The following is a 25141-nucleotide window of genomic DNA, read 5'->3' as shown; positions in this document are numbered from 1 at the left end:
GTGTTTTTTCAGACCGTTTGAGGGACTTTCGTTTACCGATATCTATATCTTTCAGGTATTTGCGCCTATTTTGCAGGTGCTGCCCAAGCCTTTTCCATACTTCATGTTCATATTCTCCTAGAACCGGGGCCTTTTCAAAAAGTTTTTGCAGAAAAGCTTCTTTTTTCCTTATAGGAATTTCTTCCAGAATTGCTGCCTTTTGCCATATATGTGCTGCTATCGCAGCATCTTTAAGAATAGTACAAAATTTCTTTTGTGCTGGGGATGGTGATCCTCTCTTAGTTTTTTTTCCCATCATTTCCAGTGCTGTAAATGTACCACTAGTAATAGTTGGAGTGCTAGGTTCCATTTGCTTTGCATAGGGGGCCCTAGAGTGAGAGCTGGAGGGGCTCTGTACGCTTGCATCCACAACACTACTAGTATTGGAGCTGGAGCTTGAGGGGATCCTTGAGCTTGCATCCACAACACTACCGGTAGTACTTGTTTCAATAAATCTCCTCACCAGGAAGCGGTCCCTAAATGCTTTGAAAAGATCTTCAACATCTGTGTTGTTGAACTGTAATAGCATAGTCGGACTAACACCATTTTCTGAGGAAGAAAACAACAAAATTGCAATTATATGATCATGGTATTTTTTATTCAGAATATTAGTTCAAGCTTATAATACTGTAAATCACTTACATTTTGTGTCGTATTTATTTTTTCAATTTTAATTTAAATCATGTGAAATTGTGAACACTCGAAAACCTCCATGTAAACAGAAGTTTGTGAAATGATTATCCAAAAGTGAAAGACACGCTGAAGATTACGGAATTTGAGAAATTTATAATTTACAGTAGTTTATAAACTTTATGTTACTACCATATATATATGTTACTATTCAACAAAAGTTGTCTCTTTTTTTATTTGTCAATAACAAATGGATTTTGATTTTAAATGTTAACTTTGAAAATGTTTCAGTATTTGACAAATCAAAGCATGCAATTTAATTTTAAATCAATATATTTAGTCCTGTAATCTTAAGCTTGTCCATCCTAAATCTTGTGTTTCAACAAATTGATTGATTCTATAATGAACTTATTATATATTACTTGTTACATTTTTTCTGTCAGTTTTTAAAATAATTAAATGCATTAATTAGACAGTTGGGCCGCCATTGAATAATTGTCAGATTGAATGAAACTTCGCTTTTTACTTCATTCAACACACAGTTTTGAATGATATTTCATTGAATTGATAACACCTGTGGAAGTCTAAATACCGGACAGCATCGAACATTCCATGACTTCATCAGGATGAAATACACAAGTTTGAGTTTATATTATTTTTACATTTGACGATTTGTACTACAAATTGTATAAATAAATATAAGTTATATAACGTACGTGATAAAACATGACAGTCACTGAATAATTCCGTTACCTTCTATCGCTGCTAAGCCGGCGTTACTCAAGCCCTCGACATTTGCCAAATCAGATCGATCGCGAGATGTCATTTTGTTGAAAGCATGTGATTGCAAAACTCCCGAGGCTCCAAATTCGCGGTAAAATTGTGCATAGTCTCTGTGATTTGGACGCTTGAAATTCGTTGGGACTCCTAAGCCTACAGACAAGCGGTTTTGTGATCAAGACAATCGATATCATCAAAACGCTTACAAGACACAACGAAAAAGCTGTGAAGAATAAAGCGTGTAAATACGTGCGACACCAAAGCATGCAGCTCTCGTAGTGATCATGTCTAAAAGACAATGTTTCTGCACTCTATGTCAAGGGAACGGTCCTCCGCAATCACGTTACATAAGGTCTAAACACAAAGACGAGTATGGACTATTTACCGACAATTTCACTGGTAAGCATATGTTGGACACATCCGAGGATTCAAGTTCAGATTCCGAACTCGGCGAATCACATCAAGAAATCGTCACGCAAACACGTGCAGTTCAGTGTGTTCCGGACATTGACACTAGGAGTACTTACGGAAGAAACATATTAACCGAGACATCCGTTTGTAACAGTGCAAGTGGAAATGGAGGAAATAACGAACACACGAACAGGTGAATTAATATGCCTATAAGCTTACATGCAGTAGAACTATTGAAATGGCTTATTTTAATTTTTCAAGCTGCCATTTTAATTTATCACATGGACTATTGATACATTGTGCAATGGTTGAGTTTTTGCTTTTTAAGTTTTATACTAAACCAATATTTTTCAATATTATGTTTATAATACCTGCACACAAATTTGACACCAAAACGTGCTAAGAACATATACATTGTAGATCTATAACTGTTACATGAATTATAAACACCACCAAAACTGTAAACACTATAAAATGTTCATTAAACCACACATCAGTTTTAATTTATTCCCAAATGCTGGTTATAGTTTATGATACTTAGTTTAGTGAAAACCAACTTTGCACATTAATATGTCTCCCTTGTATATAAATACATGGTTGATATTTTACATTACAGGGTTTATTTTGTTGCAAGACTTAGGAATGCCAAGATTCACCACAAAGAACTATTTGATTTATAAAAAAAAATCCAATTATATACATGTACTACAATCAATGGGGCAATTTGCATTTCGCAACACAACATCAGATACGTGTGTAATGTAAAAATGTCAGGTGAAAGTTCAGGGTCAAGTTGACGTTGAAAGTAGTCATATAAGATTTGGAACAACTGCTGATCATGAATCATACTGACAGATAAAGCGTTTTGTATTGACAAATAAAGCTAACATAGTCATCTGACAGTATCGTTCAGCGTATGCGACAGTTATAACGTTGTAGGATAAATATATATATATATATATAAATGGTTTTAAACCACACCGTGTTTAACATGCAATTCTTTTGACAAGTATCATTTAATATTATGTGCATCAACAATTTTCATTGTTCCATTGCTAGGCTTCAGTAAGTATAATTTGTCATTTTAATAAAATTATCTTTTAATTTAGATACATGTGATTATACCCCTGTTACTGTTTAAATGTTTTACATGTATGTATGTTATTTAACCAGATCTTCCAATTTCATTTCAGTTATGGTCATATAGATGTTGATGAATCAGATGGGAACCCAGAGTCGGAGGACAGCTCCCAATCTAGTGATGAAAGTTCAGAGCAGGAGTCAGATGCTGATACAGAAGAGAGTAATTCCAAATTGACTCAGCAACGCAGCATCATTACTGAAGGAACTTGGACTGTTCATTATGACAAAAACATATATTCTTCTGGAATAGCAATTCAAAGGTTACCTGGAACTGATTTGACAGTTTTGGAATGGCTTGTAATGCATTTGCATCTTTTTTCAAGTCACCCATCAATGAGCAAGGATGCATTCAGTGACTTATTACAGCTTCAGCAAAAAGTTCAAAAATCAGCATCTTTACCATCATCATACTATGAAGCAAAGAAGATGATTAAACCTTATTTAGTTGAAAAGATTAACTTTGATGTATGTGAAAATGACTGCATAGTCTATCGCAACAGCCCAAAATATTTGTATGCAGACCTGAATCAGTGTCCAATATGTAGTGAACCAAGGTATGTTAACAATTCAGCAAAAAGGCCAGTCTCTAAGAAGACATTTAACTATATACCTCTTGGGCCTCGTTTAGCAAGAATTTATGGTGAAGAGAATTTGGCAAAAGTTGTTCAGTCCCATCCTGGCTCAAAAAATCAGTTGCTTGAAAACGACAATACCATGTGGGATATACATGATGCACCAAAGTGGAAAGACTTGTACTCTGAAACTGGTTTATTTGGAGGAGATAAAATAGGCCTTTCATTTGCCATGGAACTTGATGGAGTGAATCCATTCCATAACATCGGAGTTATCTACAGTATGACACCAATAATGTTGACAATTTTGAACTTACCAAGACATGTAAGAAATTGTTTTGGGAACATTCTACTTGCTGGGATTATAAAAGGGAACAAGAATAGATCAGAGGCAAATGTTGACTGCTATGTGGAGATATTGGTTGATGAAATACTTTTTCTCAGTGGTTGTACAGCTTATTCTGCTTATCACAAAGCCCCAGTTAAAGTTAAAATTAAGGTGTTATTATATGTCTTGGACTACCCAGGCTTATCAAAATTGTTTCACCAACACGGAAGTGGAAGCCTTGCAGGCTGTCATTGGTGCACTATAAAAGGGATGCACTGTCCACATCTACAGAAAGTAATATATTTGAAAAATCGTTCCTATCTGAAAAAGGATAATGTAATGCGCCAGGATCCTGTACATTTTTATCCACAAAACACTGACTTTTCTGATCAGCCAAAAACCAGAACTATTGAGGTAGAAAAAGAATATCGTGGAGGTTATGAGAATGCCGCCAACAAAAGTCAGGCAAGTTCTATTGCAACATCTACTGGATGTAAAGGAAAATATCCTTTACTCAGTATTCCGAACCACGACAGATTACAAGAATGTTGTCCAGATCGACGCATGCCACACTATAAAGGATGTTGTTCAAAATATTATTCATCTGATTGCTGGAAAAAATGTGAACAAAGAAAAAACAGTTACAGCAGAAAAAAGCTATGGAAGACTTTTGAGTGAATTGGATACTTCTATCGGAACATCTTCAAATTCAGAAACTGGAAGTGGTAACATGGCAAAGAAAAGAAAACGACATTCTGTTTGTAAAAATGTGTCAAGATCATCACAGGATACTGGGAAAAAAAGTGAATCAGGTGGAAATGAATATTATCCTTTCTTCTTAACAAGTGAAGAACTGAAAATTGCTGACAAGAGAGCAACCATTCTCAGAGTTCCATTAGGATTTGGATTAAATCCAATGCCTTTCTTTACCAAGTCCAGTAGTCTCAAATCTCATGAATGGAAACAGATGGCAGCTCACGGAATATTAAAGTATTGCCTTAGAGGTATGCTTGGCAATCAACAGCGACAAACATTGTTTTTGTTCTTAGACTGCATTGCCGATTTATGTAATGAATCTCAGTGTCCAGATGATTTGGAAGGACTGGAAAACAGATTAAGTGAAGCCTTGGCATTGCTAGAGAGAGACTTTCCTTTAACTTTACAAAACATTACCACACATCTCCTTCACCATATTGTGGAAGGTATTCGAAATTTCGGACCAGTGTATTCTACCTGGATGTTTGTTTATGAACGTTTTAATTCTTGGCTTTGTAAACGTGCCTTGAATATGCGTTACCCCGAGAATTCTGCTATAGAAACGTATCTTATTTTTGAGTGGTGTCAGTTTATGATAGCATCTGGCAAAGTTGACATATCCATGTGCAAAATGCCTGAAGAATTTGACAGTTATAATGAGGAAAACATTGAGCCTGTTGATGATACGTATACCGGTAGTCAGAAATCAAGGAAGTCTCTGAAACTGAAACAACGGCATCTGGATGCTATTCATAAACAATGTAAAGCGATATGTACTTCTTGCAATGTGGAGCAATATAGCCACAAAGCGTATTTTGAACACCCAGTTGTGAAACGCAATGTCAAATATGGTTGTACGGATGGAGAGAATGCATCAGCAAAAACAGTGTCATCATTTGTGTGCTTTGAAAATGAGAGAGGACAACATGAACAGAAATTGTTGACAGGGAAATTCCTTGTGTTCGGAAAAATTAAATGTTTTGCTGTTCACAAATCAAGTTCTTGTGATCATTTTGCATATGTTGGATGGTATGGTAATGCAAATTTTGATCAAGAGAGTGGTTTGTGGTTTGTCAAGTCAGAAAACTTGAAGTTTGTTAGATTTACCTATGTGCATCTTTCTCAATTATCACCACCATTGGTCACTGCAATGGAAGATGACTGTCTGTGGTTTTGCAATGTCAAAAAGAAAAAAGCACATTAAGCATATGTATTACACTGTGATACACTGAATTTGTAGTGGACTACATACAGATATGATCATACAACTGGAAGATGTATGAAGTGTTATTACGACCATTATCTTATTTATAAGTACCTGACAATTAATGCATTATAAATTAGGACACTGTTATGATATCGGACATTCTACTATTTTCCACCATAGCTGTGTTGGATTGGACAATGGTACTGGTTAAGATGTCCAACATTTTACCTCCAAGAACATTTGAGGTACTAAGTGTTCGAGGACCAGTAAACTGGGAGCATTAAGCAGATATTTGGTGTACACATGTATATCTGTTTTTCTCTAGATCTGGGAACTTGCGACTTTTTTTTCCAAAATCTGGTATGTCAGTTTATGATATGAAATACACAATTAAGAGCTGATAATGAATGATACTATGATTTGTCTGTCAATGGTATTTCTTTTTTGAATTTGTCTTAAAAAGTGAAAAAGCAGCTGGTCAGTTGCAATTTATTATATATATATATGTATATCGATAAGTTAGACTATTTTTGTGTGGTTATAATTAGGGATAACAGGTCATTTCTTCACACTAATCCCAGGAATATGTCAGTTATAATCTGTTTAAATGAATAATGGCTCAAGAACCAATTAATGGCCATTATATTACCTTTAATTTCCATTTATAGCTAGCAGATATCAATACCTATGTTTTATAAGCATATTATAGCATAACAATGCCCATTAAAATTGATTTAATGGTAATTGATTTAATTTCTGTATGTAATCAGAAATACAAAATACAATTAAGGGCCATTAATGTAACAGTCACAAATTTAATAGCCATTAAGTTAGATTTGATAGTAATCATATTCAATGAAACAATGGGCATTAACAAAAAAAAAGATTTTAATGACCATTAAGGTAAACACTGAATTTATTTCAAGGAATTAATGGCTATTAACATTGTAACTTATCAATACTAATGACCATTAATCAAATCTGCTACAGGAATTAAAGCCCATGATTATTAATTTAATGCCCATTTATTTATGTTTTATGTTGCATTCCGAGATTTAATGTTCATTTAATGGCCAAATAATATTTATTAATGGCATTTTCATGGGTACACATATGATCATTAAAAAAGTACAAACAAGTTTTCATGACATGCTTTAATGGGTTCATGGTTACTTAATGGGTTTTTAATGGTAAAACAATGGTATTTTAATGGTTGTTGCATCCAGTAGTGTAGGTTATCATATATACTGTGTATTGATATACACACCTTTGCACCAGGTAGATAATCTTATATCTTGTGTATTGATATACACATCTTTTGCACCAGGTAGATAATCATATATCTCCTGTATTGATATACACACCTTCGCTACAGCCTTAAAAAACACAGCCTCCATACTACAACTACACTCCTAAAGTCCTTTAAATTACAGATCACATAATCCCATTACTTTGTTGAAATGTTTATTGACAGTTTTTTCTCATAATATACATATTTTATTGTATCACACATTGAAATATTTACACCCAGTTAAATGAAGTTCTGTTGATATTGTCATCAGTTAGAATTTATGAATATTTTCAGTTGGATATATTCTGGAGACGAGCTGTTTTTAATCAGAGTGGCCAGATCTACTGTCTGGCTAACTCCGACCTTCTGGACTATGAAGTCAGTGACAAGGGGGAACAATGTCTAGAGAGACACATGCAAAAAGCCAAAGAGAAGGGTAAGGCTAACTGGATATGTCTTCTCACAAGGTCAGCAGATTTTTAGAGAATCAGTATCAAACATCGTTAATTTGTTATTTACTTGCCTGCCCAAAAGGCAAGTCAGGTTATACCATGGTGTACTTCTGATCTTGGGTCATCACCAACTTACAACTTCGTCTCAGAATACAAAAGGTATAGAAACATGATATTTAATTAGTAGATTCATATCCAAACAAATTTTGCAATAATAGATGACCTTGACATGTATTCAAGGTCACAGGCAGCAAATTTGCTTAAACAACTTTTTCTGATTGACCAAAAGATTTAGGATCAAGATTTTTGGGTTGTTGGACCAAATTGGATGAAGCTCAAAAATGAATAAGCTTGACCTATATATATTCAAAGTCACAGTTAAACTTTGTTAAAACACTCAATCTTGTAAAGAACAATCTATAACCATGCAGTTATGATGGTGACAATGGCAGGTGTAGCCTATATATGGTCATGCATCACCGTAATGAATACTTTCGTATACAATCTTGACCAGTGAGAGGTGCACTACACTGACTTGACATGCAAATGTCACACAACGCCTTTCCAATGAAGACTAAAAGTCTTCGTATTTTTTTGTTTGATATATATTCCAAGAATGCTTCAGGAGAATTATGAGTCCTTCATTATTCATGAAACTTAGTAACATGGGATATACATTTTGTAACTGTCATTTTAGTTCTTAATATTTTTCTTAAAGGTATAAAGTACAGACTGGTTGTCCTGTGCAGCACAGAAAATGAATATAAATCCAGAATTGTTGCTGCATTAGAGAGGTTCCGCAGGCCACAACTTCCTGTAGCCAACCAACAACTCATCCAAAGCTACCTCCAAGACAAGCTGAAAATAAGCAAGGCACATACGAAAATCAGCCCAGCATCTTCAGTGGATTTCGGAGGGTAATAATAATATAACATTAGTGTTTTATTGAGGAAGCTGCCTTTATTTCAGGATATTTTTTTTAAAGTGATCATATGTTGCTTGTAGCATGCTGGGATTGAATTATCATTATTTGTTCAGAAGAATGAGTTATTAACTTTCACCTTGTGTCCAGTTCACATGAGTTAGATGTGGTCAACAATTCAAATTTTAGTTATAAACAATTAGAAAGTCCAGTATAGTGATAGTATCTGGATAGTAACATTAGAAAGCCCAGTATCATTATAATATCCGGATATAGTAACATTAGAAAGTCTAGTATCATTATAATATCTGGATATAGTAACATTAGAAAGTCCAGTATCTGGATAGTAACATTAGAAAGTCCAGTATCTGGATAGTAACATTAGAAAATCCAGTATCATGATAATATCCGGATATACAGTACGAGGAGGGTGATTTGGTACTCAAACGCTCACAGAGCGTTTGCGCTGCGCGAGCGTTGGGGATTAAACCCCGCTGCAAACCCGCTCTAATCCCGCGCAAGCGATGTCGCTGCGATCCCGCTCACGCAGCGATTCCGCTCTGACAAGGAAGCAACCCGCTCAGCCAGCGATAAAGATCCGGCAGGCCTGCAAACCCGCTCACGAGGCGATCCCGCTCTGGCGGATTAGCAAAACCGCTCAGCCAGCGACCCCGCTCCGGCGGGCCACAAACCCGCTCACGACGCAAACCCGCTCACGAGGCAACCCCGCTCAGCCCGCGAACCCGCTCACGAGGCGAACCCGCTCACGAGGCGATCCCGCTCCGGCAGGCCAGCAAATCCGCTCATCCAGCGATCCAGCTTCTCTTGTCGCTTCCCTGGAATGGGCATAAGGAATCCTGTGTTTTATGTTACAATGAATAAGGAAAAATTCACATTTCTTCCACCAGACACGTCTGCAGAATGTAATGTAACGTTTACAAAATGTGTTTCGTAATCACTTGCTTGAGTGATTCTGTAGCGTTAGTGAAGAAATTGATTTGACAAAAATACATTTGATATCTTTGTTATTGTAAAATCACAGAAAATGGGTTTAACACAAAGTTATTTCTTTAAACAACATCTTAAAATCTAAAAGTGTGCATTAACGGTCTCAATAATAATAATGTTCATGTAGTTATGCGACAACGGGCTGGTATACATCGTAAATGTACATTGTAATGAACGATTTCGTCCTTTGTGTTCTGATGGTGTCGGTGACGAGTATCATTGTTTATTTATTTGTAATTATGAAATAGTATGCTAAATTAGAAATGTATACATTCCAAACTATCACTGCACATTTGTACATACCCAGATCTGGCAAAAGAGAAAGGTGATTAGTTTCTAAATACGTTAGTGATAGTAGAGAGTGGGTAACATTTGCTGTGTTTCTGCCATGTGTAAGATTTGCTTTTAAGGTGATGCTTGATCAATTCTAATCAATTCATTTGATTACTTTCGGCTGAAGGGAATAACATACAAATGTATGAAGACAACAACATTGCATAAACTTACACGTTGTAACACACATATACACGTCTGAGCAGAGACTTGCATATACATGTACATATATATGTCAAGTAGTAATAACGACAGTACAGACAAGTAAATTGTCGAATTTTCGAGGCAATCTGCTCCTTTATCAAGACACAGGTAAATCACATACGATCACATATAGACATAGAACACGGAACAGTTACACAAATATAGAAGGTAAAAAAAAAAATCGTAATGTTGTAAAAACGATCCCCCTCGGCCGATATGTAATTCGCCGAGGGCCTGTTGTGCTTAATTAGGAAACATCTTAGGTGGTGTACAGATGCTAAAAGTAAATAAATAAATAATATAACTTAAAGGTTTGACAAAATAACATTGCGGATTATTACGATGTGACGGCAGCGCGTGCTGTGTCGTGAATGTTTTTGTTATTGTTTTTTTCCCGCGATATGTACACACACATATATATATATATATAAATATATACATCTCCGGTCTGAGAAAGCTAAAAATCTAACAAACGATTTAATTTGAACGATAGCGCAGTGGGGCAGTGCTGGTCGAATGAGAAGGCTGAGCACATTGACTTGTAATCGGAGCCACTGTAATAAGCGCATATGTACATGTATAACCTCACCTGTGACACTGCGATACATCTTACTGGAAATTTCCTGCGATTCGCAGTAAAGCAGGAAATGTATGTATGTTTGTTACGAGAGTAGGGTACTGTAAATGATGTAGCTCATGGCGAAGGAAAATGAGTAACACGTGTACAATTGTACACTATTCATACATGTATATATCTACAAGCTATGAAGCATACAAAATATGAATGACTTATATACGTGTACTAGACGTCTATATCTTACAAAATATCACGCACGCCAAGAAGTACCGGGGTGCCTCGTTTTTATAACCAGATGACACAGAATTCGACATGTTGTATGCAATGCCTCGTAGTGTTTCGAAATACACTGGTATGGAACGCCATAGCTGCCTTATGACCAAAGGTCTTATATCATCATGTCACTATGTTATATCATCATGGCGACATAATACTATAACGTGATGATATAAAATGATGATATAAAACCTTAAGTCTTTAGGCAGCCACATGTATGGCGTTCCATACACTGGGATTAAAGGCCTATTTTGTGGCGAAATAGACAGAAATTAAACGCAAGTCACACGTTTGATTTCTGGTTTGGTATAATTTAATAAAACTGTGTATAGTTTGATATTATGAGAGGGAAAGAGGTATGGTCCTTTTCCGCTTATCCTGACCTAGGCCACGTACAGCGATAGTCTGGGCTAAAAATACAGGTGAAATATCACGTGACTCCAGTGATTCCCTCAGTACCAAAATAGATTGTCATGGTCCATTGGCGCGCTGTGTGTTGTGAACGGATTATGTAGTCAAACAACACCATATGAAATAAAGTTTAATCGACATGTTAAATAGGAACTAGAAAGTTGCAAATAGCTCGCTGATGCAAATTTACGGCCATTTAATTAAATATCCATTGCATTAAACTAACATTTTTTTTTTGCAAATAAGAACGTTTACATGATAGAGATGTAAGGTTTGTATTCAAAAACTCGGTTTTTAACATTTATTTTTTTGATTTTGAAAACGGTCACCGTTAGGTCAAAACAGATCAATATGCGCCATACCTCTTTGTCTTCAAATAAAGGTCAATGATCAAAATACAAAATACTTGGTCAGAGAAACCCAAACTGTCTAGGATACTCTGTGTTTTCTGTTGAAATGAAGTTTTATCTGTTGAATGCTCTATTTTCTTTGACATTTCATACATTGTTGTTCTTAACTTCAAATCGGTCTGACGTTTAGAAAAAAAAAATTATTTTATATCGGAAAACGGACACTTTCACGTTCTGAGGAAGGCACAAATTTCGCGCTACTACGCGATGGATCGAAATAACCAAAACGCTCCTAATACAATTTTTCCAGTGGAGCGATTATGTTATAATTGTAACATTGTTGTACACTTGTTTGACTGCTTGTTACACACCCTCAAGTCTGTCAGGAAGTAATACAAATCTTAAATGTTGAAGTTTTATCTGCTAAATGATATATTTTCCTTGACATTTCACAAAGGATTTTTTTCAATTTCAAACTGCTTTTTACAAAACACCATGTTTTATATTAGAAAACGTACACATTCTAACAAAATTCGTTCTAATTTACCATAAAATTGATTAATTGTGAAAGCACCTTAGTAAAACATGCTTCTGCTTGTTGCGTCCACAGACTGGTGTAATAATCGGTCAATCACCAATAAATGTATATTAGTTATGTGTTTACCATTTCTTACTCGTTACCAAAGAAAGCAACACAGCATCAACATTTTTAACTAAAATAATGTGCCATTTCATCCGCAAATTAATATTCAAATAAACATACCAACAATACAACAGTTCTGGATACTCTGGTTTGTGAGAAAAGACGAACACACGTACAGTAAATCCAAGCGTTATATTCTATACAAAACCCGCTTTAGTCATGAAGGACACTTAATTTAGAAAGTAATATATTATAATCATCATCATCTACAATATACTAAATCTCTCTCCCGTATGAATACCAGTATTAAAGTCTACAACAAACTTCTACATATACAGATTTTATCCCTTATTTTACATGTCGCGGTCTCAGGGATCAAAGACGATTAAATGCTTGAGAAAGACATAATTTATATACGATCGTTGTCAGTGAAATTATATAAAAGTGAGTCGCAACAATTATAATATAATTGATACTTTCTGTACAGGTATAAAGCATAGGTACTTATCAAAACCATTATTTTAGCTCCGTTTTTAATGATAAAACACAAACAATTTATTTCATCGAGACTAATCATAATTAATACTAAAACTTATAAATTCCTAATGATTTTCGTGTATGATTTTTTTTCCTCCAAATTTTATGTATTTTTTGCTATTATTTTTGTAATTGTGTCATTATCATGAAGTGATCGAGACCCTTGTGGTTTTGCTTTCAATTCGTGTCGCAAGTCTTAAAAAAGGACTTTTAAAAGATGTATAAACATGTTCGGAGAATTACGAATTCTCAAGTTTTAATTGGTTAGTATACCGCTAAACCATTACCAGGTATGAAATTACGGTCCACAAGCTCGTCACACCTGTCACTGCACCACAGGTGTCCGTGATTTCTGGTGTTCTAATCGGCACACGCCGATAATTGCTTGTGAGTTCACGCGTTTGGTTTCTGTGCACTTCAAAGGAGTTCCGAAGGCATGCTTTTACAGGTTGTTTGTACATAAATCGAGCTTGAATTTTATTAAGAATTGCGTTTATACTATAGGGAATACATTTTCAAGTTGTTGAAATCAAACACATTATTTTTGGAATTCAGTGAGTTTCGTTTTCCATACAAACGAAAAAAAAATCATATCTCAAAGGTTTGTCTATAGAATAATTAACCTAAATTACCTCATTCATATATATATCCATGATGTTGAAATTTACTCTATGAATCTTGTCTGGGAGTTACTGATCTTTCATGGACAAAAATCCCAAATAACGGTATAATTTCTCTTTTGGCTAATAAAAAACCCCAAAATGATTAGCATTTATTTCACATCTTGAATGAATTGAATTTTTAACTTGTGTTACTAGAAGTATTATAACCGAAATCAATACTAGTACATTTGTATGTGACAAACCTGTCATGCCCCCATAATAAAGGCTATATGATGTAAGTCATTATAAACGGCCGGTTATTCAAATGTCATACATGTTACAACGACCCGTTAAAATAAAAAATATAAATAAAATATTTTAATATACATGTTATATACGACCTGTTATAATAGAAAATAGGTAAGATGATGCATGTTGTATTTGGCCCGTTATGATAGAAAATTAGTAAGATGTTACATGTTGTGTATGGCTCGTTATGAGAGAAAATTAGTGAGATGCTACATGTTATATATGGCACCGTTTAAAAAGAAAATTATATGTCCCTGGTTTCGGTAGCACTTGTTATTAACTAATTCACAAATATAACTCAGAGAGTTTATTCAGCACTTTCCTTTTTGTTGTCTTATTCGCATTAATTACAGGCACGTGTTCACGTTTGTTTCTATATATTTCCTATATGGCGGCTCCGATCGTGTTCAACCTGTGACGTCACAGGTCAGAGGTCACCAAAACGAGGTATTCGGCATTGGGTTTCAGGTGTGTTTTTGAGAAAAATCACAATTACTCGGAAATGGGTCGGCCGATTTTGATGCGGTTTTCTGCATTCTTGTTTATTAATCAATACCAATAACATATTAAAATAGAATTTTTCGTTCAGGGTACACTTTAAAGTAGAATGAAGATTACATAAGTGTATCTCGATATGGATTTATATAAGTTTTGCCTGATGTCCAATCATTTTGACTTTAACGTCTCGCCTATACTGATAGGCTGTATGGCCTAAAGCGAATAAAAAAAAAATGAATCAAATGTGTCGAAATTAAAAATATGGATAAACCTGTGTACAGTTCATGTACAAGATGTACATAACCGGCGCGTGGGACAACCCTCGCTTGGTAGACGGGATATTCGCAGGAATTATAAGATATTGAAGCTTTCAATTAACTTTTAAAAACATGTCCATGTACCGTATATTTTTAACAAACTTGGTGATTATGTTCAATGTACAAACATATAATTGTCAATGAAAATAAATACAGAAACAATAATCGGTAATTTCGAACAGCATATTAACAAAATTGTACATTTTATACATGTACAAGTACATGTCATTAAGATCTAGAATATCTTCAAATGCTGTGTGATTTCCGATAAATAATTCTGCCAATAGAGCTTTAAAGCACATTTCCCCCCACATATTTCAGAACAAAATTATAGATTGTGGTTTATTCACGATATCGAAATGTCAACATCCTTTCATATTAGTTTTGCTGAATAATATGCATTTAGCTGTTTTTAATCACTCACTCTTATGAGAAAGATATACATTTTTATCCAGATATTCTTTATGTAAAATGTCATGCTTAAAAAGCTATACGTTGGTAAAGTATTAAAAGTAACATCAATACCCCAGTTTCCGTGGCACTGTCATCATTCATGAACTTCCTAAAATATCATCAAAAATTAATACTTAAATCAAACTTTGAATTCTTTCAATGAATGAAAACGGATTTTCTTTAAAAATAATATGACGTTGAAATTCAAAGTAATCTGTTAAACCAACACGGTTGATCAAAACAAGGTTATGAAGAAATTAAGGAAAAATTCATAAGCAAATATAGACAAACCAAATTATGCGATATGTACAAACAGTACGTTCGTTAGATATTTTGATAGAGTAAATATCAATATAGGCAGAAAAATTATCTAATGAAAGTGACGGAACACAATTTTGTAGACAGATTCATTTATCACAAATCGTTACACTCCTCAGAGATAAATACAATCCAATGCAGTCTACCTAAAGGAGGCGTGATCTATTAGCAGTCAAATGATACATTTACAAGTATTTATTCAGCCCCGTACACTAAATGACGGCTATACCCAATGTTACTGGTATATACATGAAAAGATCTATCCAAACTGTAATAACTAAATTATTTCCCTACAAATAGTTTTTATTAAAGTGGGCTAACATCAAGTACACTGTTATACTGTACATTAGTGCGAATATCATTCAACTTATAACTAAGCGGTCGTGAGTATTAAAGTAATACATTACACATATGAATTTGTATCTCATAGTTGAGATACATTTTCTAATTAATACTTACGATGGACTTCACAACTAAAAAACATATACATGTTGTTGAAAGTCTACCGTCATCACTGATTGAGCGGGTCCGCTACAAGTCCGCTCGAGCGGGTCCACTACAAGTCCGCTCGAGCGGGTCCGCTACTAGTCCGCTCGAGCGGGCCCGCTACAAGTCCGCTCGAGCGGGTCCGCTACAATCCGCTCGAGCGGATCCGCTACAATCCGCTCGAGCGGGTCCGCTACAAGTCCGCTCGAGCGGGTTTGAGCGGACACGTAGCAGATCCACTGGAAGCCCGCTCGAGCCCGCGCACGAACCCGCTGCCACCCCGCTCGAGGCCCGCCCAAATCCCGCTGCAAACCCGCTCAAATTCTGAGCGGATGGCTGCGCGGATCAACGCTCTGTGAGCGTTTGAGTACCAAATCACCCTCCTCGTACTGTAGTAACATTAGAAAGTCTAGTATCATTATAATATCCAGATAGTAACATTAGAAAGCCCAGTATCTGGATATTAACATTAGAAAGTCAAGTATCATGACAGTATCTGGATAGTAACATTAGAAAATCCAGTATCATGATAATATACAGATAGTATTATTAGAAAGCGCAGTGTCATGACATTATCTTAATAGTAACATTAGAAAGTCCAGTATCTGGATAGTAACATTTGAAATCCCAGTATCATGATAGTATGTGGATAGTTACATTATAAAGTCCAGTATCATGACAGTATATGGATAGTAACATTAGAAAGCGCAGTATCATGATATTATCTGGATAGTAACATTAGAAAGTTCAGTATCTGGATAGTAACATTTGAAATCCCAGTATCATGATATTATCTGGATAGTAACATTAGAAAGTCCAGTATTTGGATAGCAACATAAGAAAGCCCATTATTATGATATTATCTGGATAGTAACATTAGAAAGTCCAGTAACATGACAGTATCCGGATAGTAACATTAGAAATCCCTGTATCATGATATTATCTGGATAGTAATATTGGAAAGTCCAGTATCTGGATAGCAACATTAGAAAGTCCAGTATCCAGATACTAACATTAGAAAGTCCAGTATCCAGATAGTAACATTAGAAAGTCCAGTATCCAGATACTAACATTAGAAAGTCCAGTATCCAGATAGTAACATTAGAAAGTCCAGTATCCAGATACTAACATTAGAAAGTCCAGTATCCAGATACTAACATTAGAAAGTCCAGTATCATTATAATATCTGGATGTAGTAACATTAGAAAGTTCAGTATCTGGATAGCAGTGACAAGGGGGAACAATGTCTAGAGAGACACATGCAAAAAGCCAAAGAGAAGGGTAAGGCTAGCTGGTTATGTCTTCTCACAAGGTCAGCAGATTTTAAGAGAATCGGTATCAAACATTGTTAATTTGTTATTTACTTGCCTGCCCAAAAGGCAAGTCAGGTTATACCATGGTGTACTTCTGATCTTGGGTCATCACCAACTTACAACTTCGTCTCTTCAAAAGGCATAGAAACATGATACTTAATTAGTAGATTCATATCCAAACAAATTTTGCAAAAATAGATGACCTTGACATGTATTACAGGCAAAAATTTGCTTAAACAACTTTTTCTGATTGACCAAAAGATTTAGGATCAAGATTTTTGGGTTGTTGGACCAAATTGGATGAAGCTGAAAAATGAATAAGCTTGACCTATATTCAAAGTCACAGTTAAACTCTGTTAAAACACTCGATCTTGTAAAGAACAATCTATAACCATGCAGTTATGATGGTGACAATGGCAGGTGTTGCCTATATATGGTCATGCATCACCGTAATGAATACTTTCGTATACAATCTTGACCAGTGAGAGGTGCACTACACTGACTAGACATACAAATGTCACACGCCTTTCGAATGAAGACTTTCTTCTCGCAAAAGTCTTAGTATTTTTTTGTTTGATATATTCCAAGAATGCTTCAGGAGAATTATAAGTTCCTTCATTATTCATGAAACTTAGTAACATGGGATATACATTTTGTAACTGTCCTTTAAGTTCTAAATGATTTTCCTAAAGGTATAAAGTACAGACTGGTTGTCCTGTGCAGCACAGAAAATGAATATAAATCCAGAATTGTTGCTGCATTAGAGAGGTTCCGCAGGCCACAACTTCCTGTAGCCAACCAACAACTCATCCAAAGCTACCTCCAAGACAAGCTGAAAATAAGCAAGGCACATACGAAAATCAACCCGGCATCTTCAGTGGATTTTGGAGGGTAATAATAATATAACATTAGTGTTTTATTGAGGAAGCTGCCTTTATTTCAGGATATTTTTTTTAAAGTGATCATATGGCGCCTGTAGCATGCTGGGATTGAATTATCATTATTTGTTCAGAAGAATGATTTACTAACTTTCACCTTGTGTCAGGTTCACATGAGTTAGATGTGGTCAACAATTCAAATTTAAGTTATAAACATTTAGAAAGTCCAGTATCGTGATAGTATCTGGATAGTACAATAGAAAGTCCAGTATCATTATAATATCAAGATAGTAACATTAGAAAGTCCAGTATCATTATAATATCCGGATATAGTAACATTAGAAAGTCCAGTATCTGGATAGTAACATTAGAAAGTTCAGTATCATTATGATATCCAGATAGTGACATTAGAAAGTCCAGTATCGTGATAGTATCTGGATAGTAACATTAGAAAGCCCAGTATCATGACATTATCTGGATAGTAACATAAGAAAGTCCAGTATCATTATAATATCCAGATAGTAACATTAGAAAGTCCAGTATCATTATAATATCCAGATAGTAACATTAGAAAGTCCAGTATCATGATAGTATCTGCATAGTAACATCAGAAAGTCCAGTATCCAGATAGTAACATTAGAAAGTTCAGTATCATTATAATATCTGGATATAGTAACATTAGAAAGTCCAGTATCTGGATAGCAACATTAGAAAGCCCAGTATCTGGATAGTAACATTAAAAAGCCCAGTATTATGATAGTATCTGGATAGTAACATTAGAAATCCCTGTATCATGACATTATCTGAATAGTAACATTAGAAAGCCCAGTATCATGACATTATCTGAATAGTAACATTAGAAAGTCCAGTATCATGATAGTATCTGGATAATAACATTAGAAAGTCCAGTATCATGATAGTGTCTGCATTGATAGTAATAGTGATAGTGGGATGAAAGGTATCAAAGCCTCAACAATCTTTCAAGGTCACAGAGGTCAAATGAGAGAGGGACCAAAGGTCATTGTATTTTGCCAACAGCATTCTTGAATGAAATTCTATCTGGTTGTTTTGATAAATGGCCTTGTTTCATTGACAGATTACGGAGTCATATGTGTTAAGCATTCACACTACTTTTTCAGATTACCAAGAGGCTAATATTTTGTATAGCTGTTAAGAATTCTGGCTCCTTTGGCACATTGGAAGTTTATTGGATCTGCCATTGACAATAGCAAATTCTTTAGAAAATAACCCACCCCAAGGAAGATAAAGGGAGAATCAACCTCTAGAGGAACTGTTTTTCATAGGATTTATGTATAAGAGCTACAAAATTTCACTCTCAGAATGATCCAATTAAAATGATTTTGATCTGTGAAAAAAATTAACAAAATTTTAAAGAGATACAAAATATGCAATTATGTTGAATTTTGATGTATTATGATAAGAAATTGTCAGACAAAAATAACAATATTCAACTAATCATTACAATCAGATTTTCTTAATGTCAACATATTTTTCTTTAAAGTGTCTACAAACTTTATGGGCTGTATATCAATCCTGTAGAAACATCTTATCACTGAAGTGTAGGAAAAATTGGTCACTATAAACAGGTTTTCCGATAAGAACCATAACTTTAAGTTTGTCTGGACAACTCCTCCTAAACTAAATGGCCAATTTCAATGAAACTTCACACAAATATAGAGGACCATGTGTAGATGTGCATGCCACCTTTTTTTCAAAATTATGGTTTCTATGGCAACTGGTCACTATAAGCAGGTTTTCTGATAAGAACCATAACTTTAAGTTTGTCCGGACAACTCCTAAACCGAAGGGCCGATTTCAATGAAACTTTGCACAAATATAGAGGACCATGTGTAGATGTGCATGCCACTTTATTTTTTTTTCAAAATTATGGTTGCTATGGCAACTGGTCACTATAAACAGGTTTTCCGATAAGAACCATAACTTTAAGTTTGTCCGGACAACTCCTCCTAAACTAAATGGCCAATTTCAATGAAACTTCACACAAATATAGAGGACCATGTGTAGATGTGCATGCCACTTTCTTTTTTTTCAAAATTATGGTTTCTATGGCAACTGGTCACTATAAACAGGTTTTCTGATAAGAACCATAACTTTAAGTTTGTCCGGACAACTCCTCCTAAACCGAACGGCCGATTTCAATGAAACTTCGCACAAATATAGAGGACCATGTGTAGATGTCCATGCCACTTTATTTTTTTTTTCAAAATGATGGTTGCTATGGCGACTGGTCACTATTTTACAGGGTTATCTTAGTTAGCCTCTGATTAACAGTTCCAATTCACCAATGACTCGTGCAGATTGCGGGGGTATTAGTCAGCCATCCTGGCGACAGTTCTAGTTTTATTTGTAGGTCAACAGTGAGAATAGTGAAAGGAAGAACTTTTTTTATTTGTAGGTCAACAGTGCGAGTAGTGAAGTCCTGGAGAGCTGGGGTGGGGAAATCTCTGTACAAGACGAGAAAGGCTACAGATCTGAAGGTTCTGTACCCCAACATCAAGAGAACGACTGATGCAGTGGTGTCCATTCCTCTCCACGAGAAGGAAATTGATGTGGACATGATCATGAACAGATTACTAGAGTGTACATTGCCAGCAGGCCAGTTAGAGCCAAGAATCTTCCACATAGACATATCATATGAGGTGGGTATCAGTTGTAGACAAGAATCTTCCACATAGACATATCATATGAGGTGGGTAACAGTTGTAGACAAGAATCTTCCACATAGACATATCATATGAGGTGGGTAACAGTTGTAGACAGGAACCTTCCACATAGACATATCATATGAGGTGGGTAATAGTTAGAGCCAAGAATCTTCCACATAGACATATCATATGAGGTGGGTAATAGTTGTAGACAAGAACCTTCCACATAGACATATCATATGAGGTGGGTAATAGTTGTAGACAAGAACCTTCCACATAGACATATCATATAAGGTGGGTAATAGTTGTAGACAAGAATCTTCCACATAGACATATCATATGAGGTGGGTAACAGTTAGAGCCAAGAACCTTCCACATAGACATATCATATGAGGTGGGTAACAGTTGTAGACAAGAATCTTCCACATAGACATATCATATGAGGTGGGTAACAGTTAGAGCCAAGAATCTTCCACATAGACATATCATATGAGGTGGGTAACAGTTGTAGACAAGAATCTTCCACATAGACATATCATATGAGGTGGGTAACAGTTAGAGCCAAGAACCTTCCACATAGACATATCATATGAGGTGGGTAACAGTTGTAGACAAGAATCTTCCACATAGACATATCATATGAGGTGGGTAACAGTTGTAGACAAGAATCTTCCACATAGACATATCATATGAGGTGGGTAACAGTTGTAGACAAGAACCTTCCACATAGACATATCATATGAGGTGGGTAATAGTTGTAGACAAGAATCTTCCACATAGACATATCATATGAGGTGGGTAATAGTTAGTAGACAAGAATCTTCCACATAGACATATCATATGAGGTGGGTAACAGTTGTAGACAAGAATCTTCCACATAGACATATCATATGAGGTGGGTAATAGTTGTAGACAAGAACCTTCCACATAGACATATCATATGAGGTAGGTATCAGTTGTAGACAAGAACCTTCCACATAGACATATCATATGAGGTGGGTAACAGTTAGAGCCAAGAATCTTCCACATAGACATATCATATGAGGTGGGTAATAGTTGTAGACAAGAACCTTCCACATAGACATATTATATGAGGTGGGTAACAGTTGTAGACAAGAACCTTCCACATAGACATATCATATGAGGTGGGTAATAGTTGTAGACAAGGACCTTCCACATAGACATATCATATGAGGTGGGTAATAGTTGTAGACAAGAATCTTCCACATAGACATATCATATGAGGTAGGTAACAGTTAGAGCCAAGAATCTTCCACATAGACATATCATATGAGGTGGGTAATAGTTAGAGCCAAGAATCTTCCACATAGACATATCATATGAGAAGTGAAATTATCAGGGTCATAAGATATAACTTAAGGTATTAGAATTTTGATTATGAAGACAAAGTACTTTGAGCTCACTTGGTCAGAACTAGTAACCATGACACATCTAACCAATATGGTGAGGACCAGTGTTGGGTCATTAGGTGAAGAGGATGCAGTAATGTAAACAGAGTTGAATATGTAAACTATGTCCTTGAAAATTTTGACCCCTAACTGAAACAACTTAAGGTATTTGGTCAATGATATAGGTTATTAGTCCCCCACCAGGAACTCGGGGACAAAGGGTGAAGTTTTAGGTTCTATCTGGTTTTCTTTTCACTCTTAATAAAACAATACACATATATCTCTATTGTTTTTATAGGTATAATTGTTGTTTACCAGTGAATACTGTGATATACAGGTGATATTTTGATTGTGTTACAGGTTTACATAGGTGTAGATGCCTTCTTGTTCCAACTGTTGGTCCTTGGCTCTCTCGTCAATAGTGCTGGTTATGTGTGGATCAAGTCACCATGTGACCATTACCTGGTGGAGGCCATGCCCCTTCTCACAGCAGACAGTACTAAACAGGTAATGACTGGAATGAAGTATCTAAAATCCTTACTTCTTCTGTCAGAATGAAAGAATTTGGTCTGACACATCCTTGGGTGAAAGCAGACCCCGATTTCATTTAAACAGTGGGTCTGCCTCCCTCCTCAATGGCCTGAGGGACAGGGTCCAGTATAGGACATGCAGACTTTTTTTTGAAATCCTTCTTCTTCTGTAGAAATGTAAAATAAGTTGGCATATAATCACTGCAATATCCAGGTGAGTGATACAGGCTGTCTTGCCTCTAGTTGATGTACTGATATTATTCAAGAGCTGTGATTTAATGTTTACAATACTTTTCCTTTTTAATTTGCTGATAAACTGCTCTTTTATTGGGTGATAAATTACAATCATCTGTGTCTTTAGAGAGGAGGTGAACAGATGTGTTTCCACCGATGTTTTGAGATCCTCCCAGATGTCACCTGTCGCTCCCCCGAGGAAAGCTTGTATATCCTACAGGGACGGAAACCATGTGGTAGGTTGATATTCCCAATGTATGGAATGTATCTATTATTGACACAGTTATTGATATCATTTTGATTATTTTACTTACATGTTTACGTTCAGAATTTACACAACAGGTAAGAATAGATTGGAGATCAAAGATATGACATTTAAGATTAAGGATATGACATTTGAAATTACTGATTTACCTGACATTTGAGATTAAGGATTTACCTCTTATAGAAAATTGATAAACTTAAGATTATTCGATATGATTTCCTTTTTTATAAGAATGAAGAAGAATCAGTGTGTTTACCTTACAATGAATATTTATAAGATTTAAGACAACTAAGTGGGTTTACCTGAAAATGAGGATTAAGATGACTTGTATGTGTATTTATAAGATTGTAAGTTAAAATGCTCATTCCATTTTAAAATTGGATTTCTTGATGTTTGTTTAAAATATGCATTTGTGATATGGCATTGCAGATTATGCAGATACTGACCTGCTGTTTGATAGACAGGAGTTTGAGAGCGCCGTGTTCCAGCGTCCATATCAGTATCTACGTCGTCTGGATGAACGAAGAGGCCTGGCTGATATCAATCCCTTTTCACCAGAAGGAGACCAGATCAACTGTCTACAAACGTTTTTAAGGTTCAAACTTTATTATTTAGAAACTGTTAATTAAAATCACAATTTTCTATTTGCATAATTATCCAACTTTCTATGGGAAGAAAAACTATTATAGTACTGTAATTGTGGATGTTAAAGATATAAATAGTTTGCATATTTTAAAATTGTTAACTCATTCCATTGTTATTTTTGGATATCTATCAAATTACCTAAAGATGAAACATCAGCTATGTACAGTACGCGTCAGGTGGTATGGTCCCCAATCACCGCCACAGTGGCGAGGTCTAATCCCTTCCACTCATTCAGTCGGTTGCATGTCGGTTGAAACACCGGCTGACACCGGCTCAAAACCCGAGTGGTCACCTGTTTACTGACACCGCGCGACACGGTGTGGAAGAGTGTTGGGGATTAGTGAAACAAAGGTCCTGATTCATGATTGACAGGTACACTGCCTGATACCGTGATGTGTTTGTTGGAACATACCTTGTCGTACAGTACAGGTACTCTGTAGCTGGACTTACATTTTGTACTTACAGTATCCAGAAACGTGATATATCTGATATACAAGTCTCTGCAGTATCCCAGCCCGGTGTTGAGAAAACGGAGATATTTTTTTATGTAATGAAATCACGATCTATACTAGCGATACTACAGATGTATTGTGTTGTAAATGTACGGTACATATACACTCCAAATTATGTACGTTTTTAGTTTTTAAATCCTAGCTAGATGAGTACCACAAATGTTTACCGGGAATTCGAGAAAACAAAACACTGTAACATTTAACGATATTTTGCCGCCTTGGTGTTTGTGTTATTTATAGCAATATTGTGATTGGAGCGCGAGCGAGTAAATCCCGCTCGGCTTTCGATTGACTTTGAAGTAAGTCTTGAATGATTAATATAATAATAACTTAACTAAAACAAAAACAAAAGCATATGACACTTCTGTCTGTTTATGTCCCCATTGAACACTATACACCTGGTCTATCGTAACACTACCATCACAAAGAATCCTGGATCTCAGAACAACTAAACTTAGTATCATGAAATCTGATACGTATATATCCTGATATACACAAGTCTCTGATGAAATTAACTAAACAGTTTGAACATCCTTTCGTAATATTCCGAGGTGGCATATTGAACAGAAAATATGTTATCAGTACTAGTGTATCGAGTGTGCTGACTTAACGTACATGTACACTTATAATATGTATAAGAGCCACGATATAATTATTACAATTTGACAGTTTGAGTATGAGTAGAGTTTTAAAGTAATTTTTTTTCCGAATGTTAAATAAACAAAGAGTTGTCATGGTATCATTATGAAAACTTGATGAAGCCATATATGCTCATGACCGCCTTTTTACTACCGGACGCTAATTATATAATTAGT

General features: G+C 35.5%; 1 protein-coding gene across 1 annotated transcript in view; it reads left to right on the top strand.

Moving 5' to 3' along the window:
* The window catches only part of LOC117328412 (E3 ubiquitin-protein ligase rnf213-alpha-like), a 311982-nt gene that overhangs the window by 150712 nt on the left and 136129 nt on the right, over positions 1-25141 (top strand). Inside the window, exons 26-31 of the mRNA XM_033885941.1 lie at positions 7452-7593; positions 8328-8526; positions 20482-20725; positions 22501-22647; positions 23032-23140; positions 23599-23764. Of these exons, the coding sequence (XP_033741832.1) occupies positions 7452-7593; positions 8328-8526; positions 20482-20725; positions 22501-22647; positions 23032-23140; positions 23599-23764 (1007 nt within the window). The remainder of the gene's footprint in view (positions 1-7451; positions 7594-8327; positions 8527-20481; positions 20726-22500; positions 22648-23031; positions 23141-23598; positions 23765-25141) is intronic.

This window comes from Pecten maximus, chromosome 5 (genome assembly GCF_902652985.1).
Source record: "Pecten maximus chromosome 5, xPecMax1.1, whole genome shotgun sequence".
NCBI lineage: Eukaryota > Metazoa > Mollusca > Bivalvia > Pectinida > Pectinidae > Pecten > Pecten maximus.
The sequence above is the reverse complement of the archived record's forward strand: the minus strand, read 5'-3'. Positions and strand labels throughout refer to the sequence as shown.